The sequence below is a fragment of the Cheilinus undulatus genome, linkage group 22 (assembly GCF_018320785.1).
Source record: "Cheilinus undulatus linkage group 22, ASM1832078v1, whole genome shotgun sequence".
NCBI lineage: Eukaryota > Metazoa > Chordata > Actinopteri > Labriformes > Labridae > Cheilinus > Cheilinus undulatus.
In genome coordinates this window covers 7,402,692-7,424,963 of record NC_054886.1, presented here as the reverse complement: position 1 = coordinate 7,424,963, position 22,272 = coordinate 7,402,692, and the positions used below count along the sequence as shown (strand labels likewise).

The 22,272-nt window shown below is 40.1% G+C and overlaps 1 protein-coding gene across 1 annotated transcript in view; it reads right to left on the bottom strand.

The window, feature by feature from the left end:
- Nucleotides 1-4,485, bottom strand: part of kiaa0232 (KIAA0232 ortholog) — a 32,318-nt gene extending 27,833 nt beyond the window's left edge. The window contains exons 1-2 of the mRNA XM_041778951.1: nt 4,254-4,485; nt 615-1,169 (exon numbers count right to left, since the gene is read on the bottom strand). Of these exons, the coding sequence (XP_041634885.1) occupies nt 615-851 (237 nt within the window). The 5' untranslated portion in view covers nt 852-1,169; nt 4,254-4,485. The remainder of the gene's footprint in view (nt 1-614; nt 1,170-4,253) is intronic.
- Nucleotides 4,486-22,272: the final 17,787 nt, after the last annotated feature.

The following is a 22,272-nucleotide window of genomic DNA, read 5'->3' as shown; positions in this document are numbered from 1 at the left end:
AAAACCTGCCTTTAAGGTAGGAGGCAGCTAACTCTGTAAAATATACTGTTTAACACTTTTAAAATATTAATAAGTATGCAGAAGTGCATGTACAAAATGATTCAATGGCAGCCAATGATCTCTGATTAATTTAGATAGGGAAATATCTGGTATTATAAGCTGAAGATTTCTTTTGACTTGTCCATTCAGATTTCTGCATTTTTTTGTGAAATGACACTTTCACAGAAACAACAGTGTCCTTATTTGACATCACTGTGGAAGCTAGAACATGCTACAGTGAGAATTATCCAGCAGAAGATGATTGGTTGACTATGGCGCCCCTAAAAGGACAATATGGCACACCGTTTTAAATGAGTCAATGCTCTGATTTTAAGCTTAATCTACTGTTATTAGGGTGTTAATGCTCAAAGCCCTTGTAACAATTATTCAAATAAAAAATAAGAACTATTTACAGGTACAAGTGTCATGATGTCAGAGAAAGCTGCATTCTCAACCTCTCCTGGCAAACTGGTGTACATAATATCATTGCATTCACACAATCACTTCCCTTTTAGAGTAACACAACAAATAAAATGTTTCCTCATCTTTGTATTTGACTGAAAATAAAAGCTCACCTGGTCCTGCAAGTCATAGTCATAGCTGTCATGCAGGAGAAGGCTGAGCACGTAGCGGGTGTAAATCATGGCATCAATCCCGCACTTCTCAAGCTCCTGGCCGAGCCAGCTTTGCACTGGACCCAGGGACTGGAGCAGGGACATCTCTGAGGCAGGCAGGGGGCCCACGAGGGGGTAGGGGCAAGAGAGGTTTTCAGGAGGAGCAGGACCGTCTGAATCGGTGCTCACTGGACGCATGGGACCTCAGGTGTAGGCCATTCTCAGGTGGAGCAGCATCATGTTTGGTAGTTACTGAAGGGTGGTCCGTGGAGAAGGGTACAAAGAGAGGACGAGGCAGAACCTTGGGAAGAGGGGGGCAGTCACTCCAGCAGGACGCACTGAAGGGGCTCTACATGGGGAGGCATGTAGGATGTTTTTTTTTTTTATTGCTTTTAGCAAAAAAAGGGGGGGTTACTCGTCAGGCATGGCTTATGCTGTTGAGCAAAACACACAGTGTGTTTGCGTCTTAGTTGGAAGGGTCCATACTGGGGCTACGTCTTACTTCACCGGCACAACCTGAAACAGAGCAAGCCAGGAAAATGAAAAATACTGATTAGTAATGCATAATATTATCAGCATTATATTGGTATTGAAGGATAATATCTTCAGACTTAATTTCTAAAAGTAAGTAGTTAGGCTGGACCAAAAAAGTATATATATATATTTTTTTTTTTTTTTTTAATTTATCAACATTCATTACACTTTAATGTCTGCTTTACGGACAAAAATTTGAAAGTGTGTTCATCCTCAAATATTAAATTGTGGATTTTAATGGATGAAGTTTAAGTTCTGAACTAAATTTAAATATTCGTATTTTTATGAATATCTGCATTGGCTCAGATTAGTCTGCAAATATCAGCATATTCGATAATGGGGGAAAAAAAAAACACCATGCATCCTTAGTATGGGCTGGTAGTAACTTAAATGTTTATTATTGTATCAAAAGATACGAAAATTTCTGCTGATATTTAAAACATATATAGTAAATATTACTATTGGCCATTTGAACAAATAAATATGTTAAGTTTTAAGTTGGACCAACATCAGCTGAAGTCTTTTACTTTGTTCATCCTCATTCCTGAAACTTCAAAGTTTGTTTTAAGGACTTAACTTTGTCAACTTGTTCATGCCTAAACTTTAAATTCTGCCTTATAATGACTCAAGCCTTAGGTCTGAACTACTTTCGAATACTGATATCAGCTAGTGCTGCAGAAATAATGTAATCAAAATCATCATGTCAAAGGCTGCAGTTATTTTTTAAATATGAAGTACTTGAAATGTCTACAAAAATACCAGCAGAAAAGTCAAACAGTTTTCACTAGTGCCACTACTGTACTTCTTAGAAGTACCATTGTTTTCAAAGCAGCCCTCCAGAAACTTTAGGTTTTGTTTGTTTTATACTTCTTGATATTTTTATGTTTTTAGTAAAATACAAACTTCAAAACTTTCATTACTCTCTGAATTGTCCTTGATAACCAAGTAAGTACATTTTTGTAAATATATTTAATATTTGTAAATATTGTCACATTAGATATCAGCAAAATACAGTACTGAGCAACCCATGTTGAAGATTTGTTTTACATACAGTTTACATGTTAAGAAAAAAATAATATTCATTAGCCTGTGTTCAAATAAAGGATAACATGTATAATTATTTTGAAAAGTCAAAGGCTGATGGATTTACACAATAGAAAAGACAGAAAAATTCTAGCACAAGATAGACTTGGTGTTCTTTATAAGCTAATTTAAAATGTGTGTATACTGGTATCAGTAACAGCAAAAATTAGTTTGGAAATATCAGATATTAGCAATAATCCAGTAGCACTTGTCCCTACCTTATTTTGAACTTTCCAAATGATTGTAAGGCTTTGCAAAAGGACTACAACAGGAAGTTTCACTTTGCTCATTATTGCTTTATGGTGTTAATCTTTGACCATCTCGAATAACAGCGCCATAGTTTCGCATATTATCTAAATAAAATCAGATTAGTCTCATAAAAAGCAATAAACACAGGCTACAGTATAATCCTTACAGGCGTGCAGTCAAGGGGCAGGGGAACGCTTGCTGTCAAGTGCATGTGTGTCATATGGCAGCAGTGGATTAGTGAACCGACGTGAGGAGCAAATGGAGGCTGCACCGATCTGATTGGCTGGCCCGGTCGTCACTCAACAGTGGCACATTATAGGTTACCAGAAAGAGACGTCAAAAGGGCAAGATAAGAAGCTTTGCAGTATGCAACCATACCAATTTAGCTGTCATGTTTTCGCGGAACACTATGTCCAATAAATAAAGGAAGGTGTACTAGCGCTGAAATGTTAGCTAGCGTCACTGATAAATGCAAAATATGGCTGACCAGTATCTACAACCCAGCTGTTTCTTGTATGCCCAGTAGCCCCGGCTGCTAGCTCGTGACTGCACTGATCACAACTTCATCCTGAAATCAATTACTTAATGCAACCACGGCATAAAAGAAAGCAGAATAATGACGTTCAAGCAGCGTTGGTGGCGAGTAGCCTACATAACTTAAGGTGTGATGTAACGCTGTGCAAATATGTACGGTTTACAGGCATTACATAGCTGGACAATCGACTGCAGCACAAGACAGCCGGGGACATTTTTGAAAATCGAGTATTAATGTAATTGTTATGTTAACGAAGCACACAAACAGCCAAAGCGTCCGTCTCAACTGCCATTGCAGTGACTTTTAGTGTTAAAGCCGATAAGCTAGCTTCACTTTGCAGTCAAACGACAAGGTTAGCAGGACCACCGACCTTTAGCTAATCAGCTAAGTTAGCCAAGTTAGCCACTGAAAGCTAATCGTCTCCTGACATTTTGCAGTTTCTTAATGTTTTGTGCCTACTGACAACCCAATACAAATCAGACAAGAGCTGCTGCTTGAATTAATTAGAGCTTGACGTCCTTATGTTTCCGTGAAGTAAACGTTAGATTGGCACTGGTGTCTGGCAGGTGAATGGTGTTACGGTTTAGCAAGTGACTGTGTTAACTGGTGACTTTCAGCCGACTGCCTCTGTTTTTTCGTAGTTACAGATGTTGAAGGCGGAACGAGTACAAAAAAACCCTCAATAGTAATTTACTATGATGTTAATGTCAAAATAATTAGTAGGATGTAGCTAAATCTAAATTTAAGAGGCATTCGGGAGGACATTTTATGTTATCTCCGTTCGTTCGACGCATTCGGCTTACAGTCACCAGTTAACACGGTCACTCTTTCAAGCGATACACCGGCGGTTGCTTCTAAACGGTGGCTAACAGCAACTCGGGAACGTTAGGCCGAGTCTTAACTTTCAGTGTTACAAACGTTAGACCAAAACTGTCACTGCAAGGTAACGGTTTAAAACGTTCGAGCAAATTTATAACACGGGTCGGCTAACGTTAGCTTTCGACTCGGCTTGTTGTTGTGACCGAGGGGGAGGAGGAGCAGCTGCCCCGGCAGGCTACCAGACGTTTTCCCTTCAAAAATGTACGCCATATCGTCATACAGCCAAAGAGTAAGCCGACAGAACACAAAACGCATCACAGACAGATAGAAACAGAACAGCACTAAACAAAAACTCACAATAACTTCGCTAGTTTCCTTACCTGCCGTGCGCTGAAGTAAAGAGGAGCAGCGAAAGGGGAGCGGCTATTTCTCTCCCGCTGCCGATCCGAGCTCGAGCTCTGGAATCCGCTGCGGTAGCATAGCGTATCATGGACGCCGACAGAAATGGCGCTGTTTTCACATCCACTGCTTCTTCAACAGCGTCAGGCAACCGTGGACATTTTGGCTCAAGCGGGAGGAAGGTCATTCATCCATAACGATACTCACAGAGAACCACAATGGCCGATATAAAATCCAGTTTCACTTAGTCGAGGACTCCTTGAATGCGCCACCCTCCGCGTTCGTATCTAGGCAACAAGTCAAACCTCTGCCGTCCTACTCGCGTAGATTTGATGCCTCCGCACGGGGTATTGCATCAGAAGCACAACTAGTGCTCTGTCATTTAAACTCAAACTAAAGTAAGATAATTAGATATATGAATAAGGTTAAAAACATCACTTGAAATAAAACATGTTATTCATTTTGAGTCTTCGTTTTGATAATTCATAAGTCACACAATTAAACGTTATCAAACAGGCCTAGAAGAAACACAATTCATTCTAAATGGAACATTTTTAACAAATGTGAATTTAGAAGCATGAGGCAAAGCGATTTTTATGTACAGAGCACAGTTTTTTTGCTTTGATTTAATACATTTTCTATGAACATTACCAGTTAGTACAGCTCCTCAGAACTTGCCCCTATGTGACTTATATATTATATAACTAAATTGAAGCTTAATAAGTGTTTTCCATGAATAAAGTTGAAACATAATTTTGAGAGTAATGAATTATTTACACAAAATTTTGACTTTAATTTGAATGTTGTAACCTGATCTGTGACATTTTGACTTTATCCATGAGTTATACTTTATTTTTTCACTAATTTTGACATTTTTTCTGATATTTCATTATTATTATTAGGATTTTTGTTTTCAAAATGGCTTGATTCTCAAGGTTTTCACTTTGTTCTTGAAATATTATTTCCACCTCTCTATTGAATATAGAATTTATGATTGATCCTTTGAGTTTTGTGTACTTTTCCCTTCTGTTTTTAAATTTTTATCCTCAGTAAAATTTTGATATTAGACAAAGACAACCTGAGTAGACCCAAAATGCAGTTTTTAAACTATATTTTCATTTATTAGGTGAAGACAGCCACCCAAACCTATTTAGTCCTATGAGAAAAAGTCATTTCCCCCTTGTTAAATAAAGAATAAACTGTGATTAACCAGATTTTTTTGGAAAGCTGAGTTAAATTTCACTTGCCACATCCAGACCTGATTACTGCCAGACCTTTTGACTCCAGCAATCCCTTAAATAGAGCCTGTCTGACAAAGTGAAGTAGGCTAAAAGAGCTCAAAAAAACAACACATTGTGTCACCATCTTTAGCATTATGTGTTGCACATCTCCAGCAAATTACGGTGAGAGCCATTATCTACAACTGGAGAAAACTTGGAATAGTGGGGATCTTTCCAGGAGTGGCCAGCCTACCAAAATGGCCCTAAGTGGGTAAATACTTTTTTTCCACAGCATTTTAAGTCTTTTTACTTTTTTCAACTTTATGCACAAAACTTGTGTTTTGATGTTTTTCTTTATTTTCTTGAAAGTTTGACTTTATCCTTTTTATTTAGACTTTGTTTTAAATGCATAGTAAAAGATCTGCCTCCTTTAATATTCCCATATTTTGCTGAGCCCTAAAAATCTTCAGTGCATTTACAAGCAGCTTCTCTGTCCACACTACAAAGTAAAAATCTGGTTTTCTACATAATGATCTTCTACTGGGCCACAGCTGAGTATTCCTGCAGCTTTATAGTCTCAGTATCATTACTGTGAGTGCTGCTCCTACTGTACTACCTCTATTAACTTCTTACATTACTACAACTTTGGTGTTTCCATTACCTGCTCTATTTATAGTCCCACTAATCCTCGAGTATACTGCAACATGAACCCGCCACCTCTCCCTGACTCTCAAAGCCTCTCTCTTACCATTTACCACATGCATGTTGGGGGTGGGGCCTATTATTTAGCCCGACCACCTGCCCCCAATCAGCGCTCTATAGAGCGGCACACTTTATCTGCCCTTTAGCCCAAGGGTTACGACCTCTGGGACGAGATGAGGCGAGGCCTATTGACCAGCTGTTTGCACTGCTGGCTGTGTAGCCGGCATGAAGTCTGTCCACGTGTGTGTGAGAGGAAAAACAAAAGAGCGGGAGGGTGTGTGAGGGGTGTGTATGCAGTGTGAATGAGGCACAGTGTGTGTATTCAACAGCTGATGTGTTGTAAGGCCAATACCTGTGACTTTACTACAGTTCCCAGAGTCCCTCAGGGCCAGTCTGCAGGCCAATATTGAGCTCTGCTTTTATCAGGAGTCAGAGCGGAGCAGCCAAAGGCTAAACATAAATTGACCCTCTGGAACAGTGAGATCTGATCAATGAGGAAGTGGTTTGTGGGTTTTCATTATCAATACACTGAATAAACACTGTAAACCAACACTGACAGAGCATCATTTAGTCAGAGAGGGAAACCATGGGGAAACTTTATCACCATGGAGAAATTCAGGAAAACGTTTCACATTTGGTTTTAAATTGTAGCACTTTAAATGAAAGAAGTATACATATTAAAGTCCCAAAAAGTTGGGGCGCTGTGTAAAATGTAAATACAAAAGAAATGCAGTGATTTGCAATTCTCATAAACCCATATTTTAGTCACAATAGAATATAAACAATATATCAAATGCTGAAACTGTAGCATTTTAATAATTTATGATGCTCATTTTGAATTTGATGACAGCAGCACATCTCAAAAAAGTTGGGATGGGGCAACAAAAGGTTTAAAAAGTAAGTGGTACAAATGGGAAAACTGCTGGAGGAGCATTTTGCAACTTATCAGGTTAATTGGCAATATATCAGTACCATGGATGGGTATAAAAGGAACATTTTAAGGAGGCAGAGGTTCCCCAATCTGCAAAGTACTGCATCTAAAATTGTAGAGCAATTTCAAAAACTTCTTTTCCTCAGTGTACAATTGTGAAGACTTCAGATATCCCACCATCTCCAGTCCATGACATCATCAAATCTCTGTGAAAGGGACAAGGCCAAAGGTCAGGATCGGATGCTCCAGGCCGTCAAGCGGCCTTGCTTTAAAAACAGGCAGGATTCTGAACAGGAAACCACTGCATGGGCTCAGGAACACTTCCAGACATCACTGTCTGTCAACATACTTCCATCCACATTTGCCATCCACAAATGACAGCTAAAGCTAGGTAATGTAAAGAAGAAGCCATATGTGAACAGGATCTAGAAATGCCACTGTCTTCTCTGGTCCAAAGCTCATTTACAATGGACTGAGACAAAATGGAAAACTGTTCTGTGGTCAGATGAATCAAAATTTGAAATTCTCTTTGAACACCATCTTGTCCTGTGGGCTAAAGTGGAAAGGGACCACCAGGCTCGTGCACAGTTCTAAAGCCTGCATCTCTGATGGTATGGGGTTGCACTCGTGCCTATGGCGTGGGAGGCTGCTGAAGAGTAGATAGAGATTTTAGATCAGCATATGCTCCTGTCCAGACATCATCTCTTCTAGGGAAGACCTTGATGACAACGCTAAACCACACACCGCAACCATCACAATAGTATGGTTTCACATTAGAGGAGTCCAGGTGCTTAACTGGCTTGCCTGCAGAATAGAAAACATTTGGAGCATTGTAAAAGGAAAAATCCAGCAAAGAGGTCCAAGGACTGTTGTGTGCAGCTAGAATACTAAATCAGATAAGAATGGGACAACATTCATCTCCCAAACAACAGGAACTGGTCTACTTACTTCCCAGATGTTTACAGACTGTTTAAGCTGGTAAACATAGCTCTGACCCAACTTTTTTGAGGTACCATAAAATTCAAAATGAGCTTCATGAAATGGTGAAATATCTCAGCTTCAACACCTGATGTGTTGTTTATGTTCTATTGTGGATAAAACATGGGTTTATGAGGCTTACAAATCACTGTGTTGTTTGTATTTACATTTTACACAGTGCCCCAACTTTTTTGGAAATGGGGTTGATACCATTCAGTAAGTTTTTTTTAACACTGACTTCAGTTTAAGCTCCAGACAGTATTTATTAATTTAACTTTAATGTACTGGTAGTAGGATTTACCATAAATACAAGAACAGACACCTAAAGAAAAAGAAAAAATCAAAACAAATTTTTATGCCACTTTTCATTCAGAGACAAAGCTTTTATTCCTTCTCAGATTCCTGAAATTATAATTTGGGTTTTAAATGTTATTTATGTACTATAAAAAATAATTTGCGATGCAAGCACTGGTAGTAACAATCTTTTTTGCTGTGAAATGTCAGCTATGTTAAGACTGAGTAGTATATTAAACTGCTAATATCTCTTATAAAATTTATATAAGGCAGTTTTGAAAAGTGAAATTCTTGACTTTTGATGCAGTAACCTAATTTGTCGTGATAAATGTAATCTCCTCTGGTGAAAACTAAATCAATACCACCCTGTCGTTTTGATTTAATGTTGAAGCGAGCCAGTCCCCGGCCTGTTTTGCTGGATTTTATGTCCTTATTTGAACCCCAGCCACCACAACATGCTCTGACTCCTCGATCACCATCTACATCAATCTGCCCCGCTCTCTGCTCGGACAGCTCTCTCGTTTGCCGGCATTAATTGAGAGTCAATTTGGAGCAGATGGCATGGTTAAAAGATGCCCTGTAATCCTCTCTCAGGAAGGGGGTTGAAGGGAAAATGGGGGAGGGGAGAGGGATAAGAGGCCTACGGCTGATTTCACTGCGTGGATGTGAAAGTGAAATGTCTCCCACAAAGCTTTAGTCTTACACCTTTACCTGGAGTTCACGGGGCTGTCTGAGGTCGGGCTGGTCCATCACGTGGAGGGTGGGTCACTGAGGTAAATCCTTTATTGCTCACTGGAGCTAGATAACATAAGACATGTGGCATGCTCTGGTGTTTACATTGTCCCTGTGTCCTGACGTAACCTCAGGACCATTTCAGACGGAGGCTAGCAGTGTTAATTTTTCATGCTTTTGGCTCACAAGGACAAAAACATGAGTGTGAAAGTTTAAAAATGCTTTTACAGATCACAAAAATGCTGCTGGTATTTTATTTTCCTGCCACCAGTCTTCTATATATCAACCAAAACATGCAAACAAAAGTGGAAGAATACACAACTTCTGAGTCCATCTGAGGCACACATCCTCTAACAGATGGTTTTTTTGTAAACGTACCTCAGTAAAAACAGCTGAAGCCCCGGCACTGTGTTAACTAGCTCTGTTTAAATCCATTACCACTGTGTGAAAAGCCCTTCTTAAACTCTTAATGAAATTAATCTGCCTTTAAACTTGTGTTTTAGTAAATCTGGGTGCCCCATTTCCATTACACCAGCTACACCAGTGGTCACCAACCATTTCCAGCTGAAGATCCACTATAAGGTTAACAGAGAAGGCAAGCTATAATCCCAGTTCCAAAAAAGTTGGGGCGCTGCAGCTGTGCAAAATCTAAGTAAAAACAGAATGCAAATCTTATAAACCCATATTATATCCACAATAAAACATAAAAAACATACAAGATGCTGAAACTGAGACATTTATCATTTCATAAAGCTCATTTTGAATTTTATGGCAGCAACACATCTCAAAAATTGGGACGGCAACATATGGTTAAAAAAGTAAATGGTGCTAATGGAAAAACAGCTGGAGCAGCATTTTGTAATTTAACTGGCAACAAGTCAGTAAAATGACTGGGTGTAAAAGGAACATGTTAAAGTGGCAGAGCATCTCAGAAGTAAAGATGGGCAGAGATTCACCAATCTGCTTGTTTAAAATGGACTGAGACAAAATGGAAAACTGTTCTGTGGTCACATGAATCAAAATAAGAAATTCTTCCTCGAAATCATAAATGCTGAGTCCTGTGGACCAAAGAGGAGAAGGATCGTCCAGCTGTTATCACTCCAAAAGCCGGCATCTCTGATGGTATGGGGTTGCATTAGTGCAGATGGTGTGGGCAGCTTTCACATCTGGAAAAATACGGAGCGTATTAAAGAGGCAGAGTCTCTCAGATGTACAGAAGGGCAGAGGTTCACCAGTCTAAGGCAAAATGGAAAACTGTTCTATGGGCACATATATCCAAATCTGAAACTCTTTTTGGAATCAATGTATGTCCCTAGAGGGGAGGGATCATCCAGCTTGTTATCAGTTCACAGTTCAAAACCCACATCTCTGATGGTATGGGGTTGCATTAGTGCCTATGGTGTGGGCAGTTTACACATCTGGGAAGGTACTATCAATGCTGAAAGGTAGATCGAGGTTTTAGAACAACATATGCACGCATCCAGACGTCTCTTTCAGAGAAGGCCATGACTATTTCAGCAAGATGCTAAACCACATACCACATCCGTCACAACAGCATGGCTTCACAGTAGAAAAATTCACGCTAAGAAGACCCAGAACTGTTGAGCATCTACAGTCATGGACAAAAGTATTGGCACCCTTGGAATTTTTTTGAAAATAAACCATTTCTCCCAGAAACTGTTGCAGTTACAAATGTTTTTGGTATACACATGTTTGTTTCCTTTATGTGCATTGGAACAACACAAAAAACAGAAGAGAAAATCCAAAATTGACATAATTTTACACAAACTCAAAAATGGGCCATAAAAAATTATTGGCACCCTTTTAAAACTGTGGGTAAATCATTTTATTTCAAGCATGTGATGTTCATTTAAACTCACCTGTGGCAGTAACAGGTGCTGGCAATCTAGAAATCACAGCTGAAGCCAGTTAGAATGTATAAAAGTTGACTCAGCCTTTGTGTTGTGTGCCTGTATGTGTCACACCAAGCATGGAGAAGAGAAAGAGGAGCCCAGAATTGTCTAAGGACTTGAGAAGCAAAATTGTAGAAAAATATGAACACTCTCAAGGTTACAAGACCATCTCCAGAGATCTTGAAATTTCTTTGTCCACTGTGTGTAATATAATCAAGAAGTTTATAACCCATGGAACTGTGGCTAATCTCCCCGGACGTGGACAGAAGAGAAAAATTGACAAAGGAATGCAACGAATAATAGTTGGAATAGTGGATAAACATCCTCAGTCAACTTCCACACAGATTCAGGCTGTCCTGCAGACTCAGGGTGCAAAAGTGTCAGCTCTGACCATACATGGTCATCTGAATGAGATGAAGCGCTACGGCAGGAGACCGAGGAGAACCCCACTGCTGACAAATAGATATAAAAAAGCCAGACTGGAGTTTGCAAGAATGTACCTGAGTAAGCCTCAATCCTTCTGGGAGAACATTTTGTGGACAGATGAGACTAAGGTAGAGCTTTTTGGAAAAGCACGTCATTTTACTGTTTACAGAAAATAGGATGAGGCCTACAAAGAAAAGAACACAGTATCTACAGTCAAACATGGTGGAGGTTCAAAGATGTTTTGGGGTTGTTTTGCTGCCTCTGGCACTGGGTGCCTTGACTGTGTGCAAGGAATCATGAAATCTGAGACTATCAAAAGATTTTGGGCCACAATGTAGGGACTAGTGTCAGAAAGCTGGGTCTGCGTCAGAGGTCATGGGTGTTCCTGCAGGACAATGACCCCAAACATACCTCAACAAGCACCAAGAAATGGTTGGAGACAAAGCGCTGGAGAGTTCTGAAGTGGCCAGCAATGAGTCCGGATCTAAATCCCATTGAACACCTGTGGAGAGATCTCAAAATTGCTTTTGGAAGAAGCACCCTTCAAATCTGAGAGACCTGGAGCAGTTTGCAAAAGAAGAGTGGTCCAAAATTCCAGTTGAGAGGTGTAAGAAGCTTGTTGATGGTTATAGGAAGTGATTGGTTTCAGTTATTTTTTCCCAAGGGTGTGCAACCAAATATTAAGTTGAGGGTGCCAACAATTTTGTCTGGCACATTTTTTGAGTTTTGAGTAAAATTATGTCAATTTTGTCTTTTTTCTTCAGATATTTCATGTTGTTCCAATGCACATAAAGGAAATAAACACATGTATACCAAAAACATTTGTAATTGCAACAATTTCTGGGAGAAATGGTGTATTTTCTGGAAAAAATTCCAGGGGTGCCAATACTATACCTCTCCCAAAACTCCATCAACTGATCTCCTTACTTCTCGCATGTTTAAAGAGGGGATGCTACAGAATGGTAGACATGGCCTTGTCCCTACTTTTTTGAGTTGTGGGACGGCAGAACCTTTAAAAAAAATACCAAAGTGTTATCAGGCAGGATCTAGGAATGTAAAGTAATGTTTTTGGTGCTTTTAAACAGATAAAGATTTAGCTGTATATGGTATTTAAGTTGCATTAATAGCGAGCTCAATTGAGTCATGAGGGAAGCTTAAAAAGAGTTACAGCTCACTTTAACAACCAAAACAGCCAACAAGCAACTCTTAACTTCAAGCTAATAAAGTTAGCTTGTCTAATATTGTCATCACTTTGTACTCTTTAGTAGAGAGGGGAGAAATAATAATATTATCCCGTTTGAGGTGAAACAGACGAACGAGGACTGGAAGTTGTGCAAATATTTCATGCAAAGAATCATGGGGGCTAGGAATAAGGTGGATAGAACGATTGAATCACAGCTAGTGAGGACACCAAAACGGAGAGTTTAAACTGCTCAAACTAGGAGAATGAATGAGCAGAATGGTTATGGAGAATGCAAAAAGAAAAAAAAAAGAAAAAAAAAAAGGAAAGTGTGCTGAGATAATTGTGAATCAGATAGTTGTTGGGTAGTTTTGTTTAATTTTGACTGGTGCATATTAGACCCTGTCACATAGGGTGAAGTTTTGAGTCACTTTCTGTGAACTTTAAACTCCTGTTTTATACATTTTTCAGGGTAAGATCAGGTCTTCTTTTAGATTAAATACCTGGTTATTATGTAATTATTCTATTCTTGTCTTGTTGAACTGGTTTGTTAAGACTTGCTGGAAGCCATTCAACACCCGGACTTCATGTCGGTAAATAAAGATAATCTTCATCATTGCACCATGAAGTTTTTTCATCATCAGTAGACAGTCACATGACAGAAATCCTCCCAGGAAGCTCTGGCTGGTTCATATTTCCAACCTCTCTGTCCCTCTGTTATGTTGACACACTTCTCACCACTGTAATCCCTCTACAGAGTTTAAATTCTTGCCCTTGAAAGGACCAATCACAGCTCGAAGCATTAGACAAAGGGACCAATCAGGGTCATGTGTGGATGAAACAAACCCCGCCTCCAAAACAAGGCCACATGACTTCTTGTTTCTTGTCTGCAGAGCTGTTTACCTCCGTCTGCTCTCTGTCTGGATGCCGCGTGCACGCCTGGCTGCATGTTTTTTGTGAGCGCGCTCACACAGACTGTTGTGACAGCCACTTGATGTTGTTTCCTGAAATTACTGTTGCGCAATGCTTTGACTGGCTCCCAGCCAGGATACCATACCTGACCCCAGGCTATTCAGACAGAGAATGAAAACAAACTGTGGATCGGCTGCTCTGATTGTATTACATACATGAGCCTAACACACCAGTTCACCTCTTCTGTTTTATTATTCACTGGAGTCATGCTGTGTCTTGCAGAGATAAAACTCTACAGAGAAAAAAAGGAAGTGGTGAAGCTCTGTGTGCTGGTGAACATGCATTTTGATAGTGTTAAGCACACGCCCCATTCAAAAAAAGTTGGAACATTATGCGAACATCATTTTCAACCTTTATCCAACTGATAGATAAAGGGTGATGAGGGTCCCCAGGAAGCAGAAAAAGTCCACAGTGGAAACTGAGGAGTCACAGAGGGTAATTAGGGCAGGAGTGTGGGCGGCAGTGTCCTTCCTGAAGTCTACAGCCAGCACTGTCAGTTGTTCTGGCTGCACCAGGTCACCAAATGGTCCACCTCCTATCTAGGTGAACTCATCCCCACCAGAGATGAGTGTGATGAGGGTCATATCTTCTTGGAGCTTGGTGGATGGGTGACTGGAGGTGCAGCTGTTGGTATACAGGGAGAAGAGCAGAGGAGAAAGAATGCAACCTTGGGGGGAGCTGGTTCTGCTGTCATGTTTCTCCAGCTTCACCTGCTGCTTCCATGCAGAGACTTCTCCAAATTCTCGGAATCTTTGATGATGTTAAGGAGTGTAGACGATGACATCTCTAAATTCCTTGCAGTTGTTCATTGAGGAACATTGAGGAACAGAGTCTTTGGCAAAGTTGAGAACCTAACCTCATCATTGAGTGAGCCTTTTAGGAGTGCTCCTTTCAGTTTAACAGTCTGGTTTATTTTTCTATCAGCAGACAGTGTGCAATGACAGTGATCATAAATGAAAACATGGTTGCACCAGATTAAGTGAGTCACCAATTTTGATCTGTGGTCCCACATAAACTGATGCAAAACATACATAAAACTGTTTTTTAAGTCCTCCACGACTTCCCCAGTCTTCTTTTGCTCCTGTCTCAACCTTTTTGGAGCATGTTCTCAACATTGCATCTAGAGTGTACACCATGTTCCAAATTGTTATGTAAATTGGACTTTAGTGTCATAAGCATTCAATTTTTTGTTTTTCAATTAAACTCATGGATGGTGTTGTGTCTCAGGGCTCTTTGGATCACTGAAATCATTCTCAAACACCTGTGAAAATTAGTTTGCCAGATGAGCTCAATTAAAGAAAAACTACTTAAGAAGGAGGTTCCACATTATTAAGCAGGCCACAGGTTTTAGCAATATGGAAAAGAAAAAGGATCTCTGCTGCTAAAAAGCTTCAAATAGTGCATTGACTTGGACAAGGAATGATAATGTTAGATATTTCCTGAAAACTTAATCGTGATCATAAATTTGAAAATTCATGGATGCAATAATAATTATATTTTAGCATTAAAAACATATCATTTGGGTTAAAGAGCTTCTACATATTGGCGTATTAACCATTGCAGAAACATAAAAAAATGATTTTGGTAATTATCAATGCTGTTATTTTAGGGCAGCTGTGGCATAAACCTTACTTTGGTTAGGGTTAGGGTGGTCTAATAAATTTGTTAAGCACTGTATATTGGGAGGTTTGCTCAGTGAAATTTGAATTATGCTCCAACAGTTGATGACTTCAAAATCATACTGACTGTCACTTGCATCAACTATTTCAGAAATCTGAGAAAAATTTCATTTGCATAAGAATTTGGAACGCCGTGTACATGGAGTGCTAGCTATCCATAGTGAAAACAGACGGTCCTAAAAGAGAGATAGAAACTTCCCACTGTGGACTTTGGACTGCATTTTTTCCCTCTGGAAAACTCCCCTAAAACACATCACTCTATATATACCAAAGTGATTTATATTCCACATTTTATGGATGTTTTCATCTAGTTTGGATTAAAACAAACCTGTTACAGGTTCATTACCATCTTAAAACAAGTTCAGTGAGCTTGTACCAGTCGTGAAGCTTTAAACCAGCACTGAAGCAGCACAAACCGTTCACTGAGTTCTTCTGTGAAATCTGTTTGATACACTTGTTCATCTAAAGGTCATCTTCAGTGCTCACACGTATGATCCTCTTTGTCTTTGATCAGAAGAAGAAAGAAGTGCATTATGGGAAGCGATGTTTTCTCTGTGACACAGTTATCTCTTGATCTGAGCAATCAATCAGCGGGTCAGAGGAGATCAATCAGTCTGATGGCTCACAGCCATTGTTCTCTTCCTACAGTTTAATCACACAAAATCACGTCTATACATAACCTGAGGGTATTAAAGCTGTATTTAAACACTGTGCTAGGACTGACATCGGAGCTTAAAACCAGAGCCTCACAAAGCTATCTGACACTTCACCCTGATGTTACTAAAGGGGTTGGAAGTTATGTCGACATTTAAAAAGGCAGATGAAGACAATAACTCATGTAAAAGCTTACAAACAGATCAGAGAGTGAAGAATCTTATTTAAATGAAACACGCCCAATCTTCAGAGGAAACAGAGACATTAATGTCTGACTGAAAGTCTCAGGACGTAAAGACGGCAGAGCTGGTGTTTAAATACACGTGTAAACACCTATAGAGAAGCTTTATGCTTCTTTGACAGTGTTAAAATCAGCCACAACCTTTCTGGTGTGATACTACAACCACAATTCCAAAAAAGTTGGGGCGCTGTGTAAAACGTAAACAAAAAGAATGCTATGATTGTTAAATCTCCCATACTTGAATCACTATAGAACATCACCAACATATCACGTGAATTAGTTTGAATTTTGATTGCAACAGGAAATCTCAAAAAAGTGGGGACAGGGCAACAAAAGGCTGGTAAAGGAAGTGGTATTAATGAAACACAGCTGGAGGAGCACTTTGCAACTACTTTTGTTAATTAGCATGAGAGAGGTTGAAGTTCTCCCAAGTAAAGATGGGCACAGGTTCCCTAATCTGCAAAAACAGTGTCTGAAAACGGTGGAACAATTTCAGATAAGTGTTCCTTAACAAGAACAATGAATTTCCCACCATCTACAGTCCATAATATCATCAAAAGATTCAGAGATTCTGGAGAAATCTCTGTGAACAAAGGACAAGACTGAAGGTCAGTATAAGATGCTCATGATCTTTGGGCCCTCAGCAGTCACTGCATAAAAACAGGCATGATTCTGTACTGGAAATTACTGAATGGGCTCAAGAAAACTTCCACATTTCAATGTCTGTCAACACAGTTGGCCGTGCCACCCACAAATGACAGTTAAAGCTGGATCATACAAAAACGACACCATATGTGAACTGGATCCAGAAATGGTGCTGTCTTCTCTAGACCAAAGCTAATTTAAAATGGACTGAAGCAAAATGGAAAACTGTTCTGTGGTCATATGGATCATACTTGTAGATTCTTTTTTTAGAAATGATTGACCAGCTTATTACCAGTGCACAGTTCAAAAGCCTGAATCTCTGATGGTATGGGGTTGTCACATCCATCAGAGATGCATAGCTTCACAGTAGAAGAGTCCTGACTGAAGTAAAGACCTTTCACCAATAGAAAACATCATAAAAGGAAAAATGCAGCAAAGAAGAGCCAGGGCTGTTGATCAGAATCAGAAAAGAATGGGACAACATTCCTCTCCCAAACAACAGCAACGGTCTCTGTTTGTTTTCTATTTGAATAAAATATGGGTTTATGAGATTTGACAATTATCGCATTCTGTTATTATTTTCATTTCAAACAGCGCCCCAACTTTTTTGGAATTGGGGTTGTATGTATATCAGTGAACACAGCGTGATATAACTGAGCCTTCATGTGTACTGAAGGATCTCTTTGGATGTAAGTAGTGTTAGTTTAGTTCAGATATGCTGTCTGACTCCTACGGTGTGTAAATGTGTGTGTGCTGATGGACTTCTGCGGTTCTGCTGACGGTACAGGAGGACAAAGTCTCCTTGTCATGTGTTTCACTGTGAGTTTTTGTGTGTGGGGCGTGTGTGAATAAGGAGACAGAGAGCCGGCCTGTTTGCGTGACAGGACGGTGCAGAGCTACTGAGTTTGACTGACGTCACAGACAAGTGTCTGTAAAAGCAGCGAAATGTGGATTACATCATGCGGTCACAGTCCGTCCACACAGAGCCTGTTATCAGCGCTGCACAGGCATGAATGTGCTCTCAATGCAAATAAGTCGGCCTCACAGCGAGCTGTTAACCTGTCTGCTGTCTGCAGACGGTGAACGCGCACTGACAGGTTCAGCAAGTTCACAAAGTCATCCTGGTTCTGTCCTTTAAACTGAGGAACATATTGTAGGTTGACTTTAAGATTGGAATAAAGCAGATTTACCCAGATTATGAGAGCTTTTCTGATTGAAGGAAACTGAGACATGGTTTCTACTTCTTCTTTACAGGTGTTTCCATCAACTATTGTTAACATCTGAGTCGTATTGTGTTATTAGTAACAGTCCCGTGTGAGTACATCCAGTTTTAGATCAGGTTACATAATCTGATTTTATCACATCATAGGGTCTTCACACACCTGTGGTTTGTTTGCTCAGCTCGTTTCATTGTTGCATAATTACTTCAAGTTTGATGCATGTTCATATGGGGACATTTATGAGCAGACGCATAAGGAAAATGTTCTTTAATTGTGGGATTTCCTTGCAGGAAAAAACAGGAAGTAAACAAAGACTGGTTAACTCCTGCCTGACTGTGGATGCTACCAAGAAACTTTCTAATTGTGGTTTTGGCAGACAACTCTACTGATTGCCGTTAGCACCAACAACCATGCAACATTCAAAGTCACTTAAATCTTCCTCATTCTGATGCTCGGTTTGAAGTCGTCTTGGCCATGTGCACACACCTAAATATACTGAGTTGCTGCCATGTGATTGGCTGATTAGCTATTTGTGTTAACAAGCAATTCTACAGGTGTACCTAATAAAGTGGCCACTGAGTGTACATCCGAGAGTAATATTAGATCAGTGGTTTTCACACTTATTTTGCCCAAGGCACATCTTAGATCCAGCCAAAATCTCAAGGTACACCATACAAAATAGCCTCTTTAAAACTTGGTAAAGCACCAATTCAATCATTTTAGTGCAAAATGGACATGCAGTTTTACTTGGTGGAGCAGGCTCTGCACAAAAGATGCTCTCTGGGTTAGTCAAGCAGCTTGCTTTGATTTTCCAGGGAGTGCATGGCTAGAAACCCCCAAGCATGAATCTGAATATGAGGGTACAACAAGCCTTAATCTATAAGGGAGGAGGCTGGGGTGGAGGAGGTGAAGGTTTGCCAGCAGCTGCAGCAGCAGAATTAATGCACGCAGGGATTAGTGAGATGGGCATAATGTTGAAACACACCACTATGCTGAGAGAAAGAGATGTGATTGGCTGTGGGAGCTAGGAGGCAATAAATAGGATCAGCTGATCACAGCTGGGTGTATGACTACCATGCCTTGTATTAACTAACATCAGGCGTCATTTGTTGCATAGTAGTAAAGAAAAATTGCACTAATTCTGAAGGCACACCTAAATTTGCCTCAAGGCAAAACAGTGTGCCTTGCCACACCATTTGAGAACCACTGTCTTAGATACACAGAGAGTGATCAAAACCGTTACAACCCTCTAGTGCAGGGGTTCTCAACCTTTTCAGCCTGTGACCGCTAAAATAAAGGTGCCAGAGCCTGGGGACCCCACTGCACCTGAAGGTGGTTGAATACAGCCATGCACAATTAAGAATACTCATGTGCAGAAAAGGCCACCCATAAGGGGGGATAAATGGGAGAGCATTATGGTGCAAAGCCAAACTGGGAGCCCATGGAGGTCAGCAAAACCATGGTCCATTGTAAAGTTAAGCTGTGGTATCCATATCTTATATTTAACCTGAAAAAATAACCACTCTTATCAAAAAACAAGTATATTTTTTTAAATCATCGTGTTGTAGTAACCCTGTTAAAAATGTAAATCCCTTTTGTTGAAAAAAGAGTTAACACGGGTAAAAAATAGCTCAAATAGGTTAATAATGGCAAAAAAAACGGTGGAAAAGGTGGTGAAATTGGAATTTTAAAGTAGCAGAAATGGGTTAGAAGTGGCAAAAATTAGATAAAAATGGCAAAAAAAGGTTAAAGTGGCAAAATTAGGCATAAATAGTGGTAAAAGGGTGGAAAAATGGGTGGAAATTTGGTGAAATGAGATGAAAAAATGAACTGGCATAAAAGGGTTAACTGAGAAAGAAAAAGCAGGCAGATATTGACAAAAGTTGGTTAAACTGGCAAGAATTAGTATATCAAGTAGTGAAATGTGGTTAAAACGGGAAAAACTTGGTGTTGAAAGTGGTTAATAGTGGCAATAATTGGTCAATAGAGGCAAAAACTGGCAGAAAAAAAGTGGTGGAAAGGGTTTAAAATGGGTAAAATAAGTGTTAAATGGCAAAAATGTGTGTGAAAAAAATAATGATAAGGTGTTCAAATTTGGTCAAATTGGTGCAAAGGGGCAACAGTGTAATTTAAAAAAATTTCTTTATTTTTTCAGGGCATCTGGAGACCCCCTCTTGGTGTCTTGCGACCCCCAAGAGGGTCCTGACCCCAAGGTTGAGAACCACTGCTCTAGTGTGCCCTTCCATCTTAAGTCCAAAATGCTTTATTTTTCTTTAGAAAAATGGGCTCTGATGCCAGACCAGTGGAGAACCACCGATCTATACGACCATTCCTCTCAGTGTGCTTCCTTCTCTTTCAGAAACTGAGCCAGTAAAAGAGGGCGTGCACCATCAGATGAAGTAAAATCATGGCTCATACTGGACACAGGTTTTAGAGGTAAACATATGAAGCAGCTTATCTACAGTATGTGCATGAGAACTGCATCTGTTTCTCGCCCATGCCTCATTTTTCCGAATAATTCCTGCTGCATTTTTACAGACTCCACCTGAGCTCAAACAGAATCTTTGCATAGACACTGGTAGGAGAAGTTTTGTCTAAAGTCAGGGTGAACAAATTGTCCGTTTGGAAAATTTCCAGTTGTTTTGCATTGATGTGAAAGCAGCTCAGGTCAGAGCATATAAACTAGAGCCAAACCTGCACATCTCCTTTGGCCTCATAATCCCGTCATCACGTGTGCAGGTCAGGAGTCACTGAGCCGACACCGTCTGCCACCAGTGAGACCTGTTTGTTTTTTCTTTCTGCCACTATCTGACCTCAGAGCTCCTCGGTCATGTTGATAAAGACAACGCAACAAATCTTATCACACAAACTGTCTGCAGAGGCATGTGGGGGCTCACAAATCAGGATCCAACCGAGCAGACGGGACTTTAGTCTTCAGAGCAGACACAGCAGCAGCAGCATCCTGTTGGGCTGACACGGCCTCTGTGACACTAAGTTCAAAGGAATGTGTGGTATGACAGGAACTCCCTGTTATGTTGTTTAATCCCTCACAACTGTTTGTGAGCCCGTACACAAACTTCAGTCCATTCACAGTCAACAGGTCCATCTTGGGAGACGGGTTTTTTTGGATATTTAAAAAGATTCATCAACGTGTCCTCCTCCCTTTTATAAGCATGATTAACACTCCACTTATTCCAGTCATGTGTAATAATAAAGAGTGACTCAGCATCTATTTGTGGTGGAGTCAGGCGTCTCACATGGCTTTGACTGCTGACATTTAAAGGGACATTTCACACTCTTGAAGCCTATCAAACTAAATCAAATCGTCCATGTGATCATAAAGTCGGTTTCACTCTTAGTTTCACGTTGACAAAGATCACATTATGAGCACATACCAACATGATCAGGAGGATTTGTATGACCAGTAAAAAGTGCCAGAGGCGAGTTTGGTTTCATTCATTAAACAATCTTTACAGGATGTGAGATGTGGCCGGTATGCATGGTGGCATATAAAGAGTTTAGCAACAGGAGCCGAAGAAAGGGAGACATAATGAGGAGGAGAGCATTGCAGGTCAGAGGGAGGGAAATTTATAGGAGGTAGGTTTGAAGCCCAGCATTTGTCAGGGCAGTTAAAGGGTGCTAACAGCTGGGAGATGCAGGGAGATTTGGGAGGAACATTTCTCTTTCCTCTGTCCCCATGAAAATGAGGGAGTAGTGGGAGGCAGAGTATCAGGGCACCTCACCAGGCCCGCCCGCAGAGTTGGCCCTCTCTGGTTCTGATTATTTATGATGTCAGTGCGTGTGTGCTGGATCAGTAGCATAGGTGCTAGCATCCTGGCTAACAGCTGAAGAGAGCGTGGAGCTATTATTGGATTCTGACACTGAAATGGTTTATTCTCTGAACTTTTTAACCCATTTTATAACTTTCTCCAAACATTTTGGCATCATCTTTTTGCCACTTTCTACCCATTTTAGCTGCTTTTCACCATTTTAGGCCACATCTTGACCAATGATTGTCACTTTTTAGCCACATTTCACCCATATTTTGCTCTTTTTTTTCCAAATTTTGACCATTTGCCACTTAACATGGACTTTTCAACCAGTTTTGCCACATTTTACCCATTTCTTATGACAGGTAACCCATTTTTGTTACTTCTTTTACATCTTTGTTTTTTACATTTTTGTTGCTTTTTTCTCTTTGAGCCAATTTGTT